General features: G+C 41.6%; 1 protein-coding gene across 1 annotated transcript in view; it reads left to right on the top strand.

Annotated features, from left to right (window-relative positions):
• nbas (NBAS subunit of NRZ tethering complex) overlaps positions 1-5,000 on the top strand; it is a 152,932-nt gene that overhangs the window by 10,236 nt on the left and 137,696 nt on the right. Inside the window, 2 exon segments of the mRNA XM_029462672.1 lie at positions 713-846; positions 3,184-3,282. Of these exon segments, the coding sequence (XP_029318532.1) occupies positions 713-846; positions 3,184-3,282 (233 nt within the window).

Below are 5,000 nucleotides of genomic sequence, written 5' to 3'. Positions count from 1 at the left end.
GCTCCCGAGATCCTCCTCTCCTTCAATCGTCGAGCATTTCTCTCATTGCATGTCTGTCTCTCCTCGCTCTGCCATTTCAAGTTTGCCGCTCCCCCTCACTTTTAATGCCCTCTGTGTGCTACACATCCTTCCTCCCTTTCTATCCATCACTCCTTCCGTTCCTCTATCCGCCCTGTCAGAGCTGATGAGCGCAGACACTCGTCCTTCTCCCCAGCCGTCGGTGATCTTTATTCCTTTTAGTGCAACTCTACTTTGTTATGTAGCTACAGTATGTGTGTCTGCACACTTATACCAGCTCCTCCCAGCTCTGCTGTGCACACTCCGGTGACTTGCTGCTATTTCTGGAGGAGATGATAAAAAAAAGTCAATTTGACAAAGTATGCACGGATGAAAGAAAAATGAAATATGTTGCTTCCCTACCTCCCCCATCTCTCTTTCACTTTCTCCGTCTCTTATCTTTTGTTCCCTGCCTTCCCTCGCGCATCATTTTCTTTCTAAATCTTTTTTTTCTCTGTCTATTTTATGTTCTTTAACAATTGCCGCTGATGTGATGCATCTTTGTTGTGTGTCCTTGTAAAAACTTGGTGAGGGCACAAACTGAAAAGATAATTCTACACATTTTTCAACTTCTTTTTGATTTCCTCTATAATTTACATCCGTCACTTTCGCACTGCCGTTGACTTTTCTTTTTCCTCTCCTCGTCTTGTGCCAGGCGGTGAGTTTTCCTGGGGATTTCAGTTGTGCAGTGGCGGGCCTGATGTTCCTGGAGTACACAGCCAGCGCTCAATGGTCAGCCGAGCTGCTCGTTATCACATACGGTGGCGGGCTCAAGAGTTACCTGGTCAGGTGAGAGACGCAACTTCTTAACTAATGCACCTAAAGAGGTTCTCAAAGCACAATATCTTAACTAAATGACCCGCAGTGGTTCTCACCTCCAGCATTATTTCAGATCAGGCTCACATGGACACTCGGAGCCATTCTGGTATGCTTTATTATTTTCAGATTTTAAATACTAAGTTGTGTATATTCCAACTTTTTATTGAACTAGAAGGCCACTCGGAGAGCGCAGACCTCCGCCAAGGGAAACATAATAAGTGTATCCGCCCCGTGATTCTCATCCGCTCCAAAATTTCACGAGTCCTTCCTTGGCGTATGCTTCAACCTTCCACCGAGTTTCATGAAAATCGGGTCTGTAGTTTTTCCGTAATCATGCTGACAAACAGACAAACCCTGGCGGAGGTAACAATGCATCCTCTGTTTCATAGCTTACTCGTCAACCTAAATGTCAACTGCGTTTATCTTTTTACACGTCAACTGACATGCCGCGCGTGGCTCCTTGTCGATGAGGGGCTCGGCGGTCTCTGGGAACCCCTGGCCAATCACGTCCAAAACTCACCGAAAACCAGACAACCGACGTATTTAAAAAGATGAGAAGAACGAGGAAGCAAGTGGTACACATGTACTGTACAAGGTGATATGCAGTCACTCTAAAAGTAAAAACAAAGAACAACAACAACAACATCAACACATTTGGCTTTTCCAGTTTTCTTCCTCTACACTGGCCTTCCTGTGTATCGCTGTAGTAAAGTTCCCACGCAGACGAGAGCATCTGCTTTATCATCATCTGATTTAAATGCATGTACTGTATACTCTGTACTACTGTATATCTTTATAGGATGTTGCACCCTGCGTGTGTTGAGGTTTGCCGCCGCTTGCTTCTCCATATGTAAACGTTAGGTGGAGTGATACCTCTCTTTGCACACCATTTCCCCTACATGCCAATCCAAATACACATTTTAAATATTTGATTAATGACTTCTGAGTCTGTGCGCTCGGACCTGCCAGAGTCCGCATGTGAGCTTTTGCTCATGGCTGCCCACACCTTCCCCTTTTTTCTTTTTATTTAGCATTATTTAATATGGCATTATTTCAGAGATTTCCCATTTCACTGTATGATTGCTGCTGTCACAGCCTCAATGCGCTGACACTCACGGGATGAGATTGCGCATGTGTATTGAATCTTGATGGGACGACATCCTGCACACGGCTTCCCCTTGACTTCTGCACAGGGGATGTTTGCAGAAAACAAGAAAATGATGAAGTACTTTTTTTTATTACAGGCGGATAAATGGTGTTAGCTGCCTTTTTTAAGCCACCAGAGTGTGTGTATGTGTGTTTGTGTGCATGTGTGTGAAGAGGTAATTAAGATGTGGGAGACATTTGCTCCAGATTTACTCTGAAAATGCTGCCCTGTTTTTTTTAGAGATTCATTTTCAGAATGGATCTCAGACTCACTCCTCTTCATATGACGCTTTGAATTAGAATTTCAGAATTATAGCTGAGCCTTGACAGTAAGTCATCTCGCTTACTTGCCCTGTGCCAGCACTTCTGCGTGTGTGCGTGTGCTCACATACGCACGAACACTTTACCAGTGGTGGAATTTAATGAAGTATATTTACTGAAGTACTACACTCAGGTAAAGCACCTCAAAATGGTCATTTTATGCTACTTTGTACTTTTACTCCACTACATTTTGGAAGCCAATGTTTAACTTTTTACTCTACTACATTTATCTGAGAGCTTTATTCACTTGACACTTTACAGATTCAGATTATTAGCTGAAAATATAAAAAAAACAATAAATAAACTAATATATAATCATAAATTAAGATAAAATGCAGGAGTAATTCAATAATTAGCATATTTTGATGCTTTTGTACTTTTACTTAAGTAAGATTTGGAATTTTACTTTTTACAACTGAGTATTGTTTTCAGTAAAAAGAGTACTACTTCCACCACTGCGCTTGACGGTGACATACACAGCTAAACGTCTGGAGGAAGTCGAACTGTTTTTATGTGCTTTCGTTCCCTCCCTTTCTCATTCTCTCTATGTACAGTTCAGTTGGCAGGAAAACATTTCCCCAATGAGATATGTCCACTCAAATGACAAGACATCTCCTCTAATACCAATCTGATTTAGATTGCCCACTTAAATTAGATTATATATTTAGCCATGTCTCACTTTAATTGCAGCCGGGATTTAAATTGCTCCGTCATCTTCCCCAAAACAGCTTTGTCGCACCATTAACATTTTGCACGTAAGTGTTCATGTTTTGATTGTTTATGTGCCAGAGTTTAATTATAGGTGACTCGTCATGTGACTCTGCTCTTTCTCTCTCTCAGTGTGGGAACCAATCAGAACTTCCAAGAGAACCACAGCTTCAGTTTCTCCGCTCACTACTCCCACGGCATCACCTCGGCTCTTTACCACCCTGGCCACCGGTAAGTTAGTTGCTGCCAACAATCCGACACCCTAAGTGCTTGTGGAATATAGTTAAATATTTTTGAAAAATGAACATTTTTGCCAGCCGTTCCCTTTTTTTAATCCATCAATAGCAGCGTAATTAATGCCTGTAGCATTCACTTGACACCATGAGGGATTTTCTCTTGTGGCCTCCACAGTCAGAACCCACTTCTATTACAACAGTGTTTCATCAAGAGTGTTGTTCATACATTTATATTCAAGCATCTACTCACATCCTTATGAATCCTTTGAATCAACTTTCATCCTTAAACTCGTTGCAGATGATGCTACATCTTAAATATCTGTGATTTCAAACACTTTCATCATTTGACATCTAGGGGCAATATGAGTATACCCCAACATGTTGTCAATATGCTCGTAAATATGTATTATATTGATCACTGTGCTAGAACTTAGTGGGAATTCACTGCTTTGCAGTTAACTTTGTTGTTCCATTTTATAAAAACGTTGCTTTGTACAGTTAAAACTAACGCATAATGAAATATGTAGCATAAATATCAGGTTATAAGAAGAAATACAAGGCTCTTATGCAGACATTCTTGCACAGGCGTAAGATGTTAGATTATGAACAGGAGCCAATTGGCTTACTCAGCAATAAATAAGCCAATCACTTTAATGCAATACCTGCAGGAAACGACTATAGCACTCTCAAATGCCCTTGGCCCTCCTCACCACGTAGCATTCAAAGTTTTGGGTTAATTATGTCTGGCTCACACCCGTGACCTTACTGTTTTCACCACGCTCCCCCAGTCTGCACAAACCAGATTTAGTTTGGCCGGTGAAGCTTGGTTTGGCAGCTTAATGGATTTTGGCAGCTACTGTCAAGTGTTTGCCAGCTGATAGATGAGATGAAACTTTAATGATCCCTGCGTGAAAACTGGGTCAGCAACAGAGAGAATCGGATAGAGGTAAGAAAAAGGCAAGGTGAGAGGCTGAAATATGTTATGAAAATAAATCATTTCAACAGATGAAAACACTGCGTAATTATGAAGATATAACATGTTCAGGTTCAAGCAGCCGCCATGGAAAGCGTCTACCAGGGACATTTAAAAAAATGTCGTGGTGCACAGATGGGATTATAAATACTCATACATTTCTCCAGATGTGCAGTTAGCCATTGTGATCTTTTCAGAATTACAGCGTTAATATGCCGCATGTATATGCAGAATAGGCAGATGTACATCAGGGATGCGAGAAGTAGACTAACATCTGTTTCAATTAAACTTAGTTATATCACAGTTTAAAGTAAAAGTGGCTTTAATGAGACATGAGCTACTACGTTAACACAAAAATGAGTTTATTATCAGTTGCTAAACTCACTCTCAGCTCTTGCCTCTTTCTAAGTGTCACCCTTCTCTGCACCAGGGGGCAGTGTTGAGCTGGACAGCGCTGCTTCCCCCCTGTGTTCCTGACCATCCTCGCAGTTTCACTGCAAACGCATCACTGTGGTCACTGTGGTGTTGTTTGTGGTCTTTTTTTAAAAAGCGTTGATTCCAACCAAACTTTTACTTCTGAGAAACAACTTTTTAATCCACTGCTTTGCTAAATGGCACTTCAGTAGTGGGGGGAAACTCAAAAGATTCCTGGCTTCAACTCAGGCTGAAGGATGACTTCACAGGACCCACCTTGTTATGCAGAGCTAATTGATCCGTCAGGGGCACAATCATAGAGGTGG

This window comes from Cottoperca gobio, chromosome 24 (assembly GCF_900634415.1).
Source record: "Cottoperca gobio chromosome 24, fCotGob3.1, whole genome shotgun sequence".
In the NCBI taxonomy this organism is placed as follows: domain Eukaryota; kingdom Metazoa; phylum Chordata; class Actinopteri; order Perciformes; family Bovichtidae; genus Cottoperca; species Cottoperca gobio.
The sequence above is the reverse complement of the archived record's forward strand: the minus strand, read 5'-3'. Positions and strand labels throughout refer to the sequence as shown.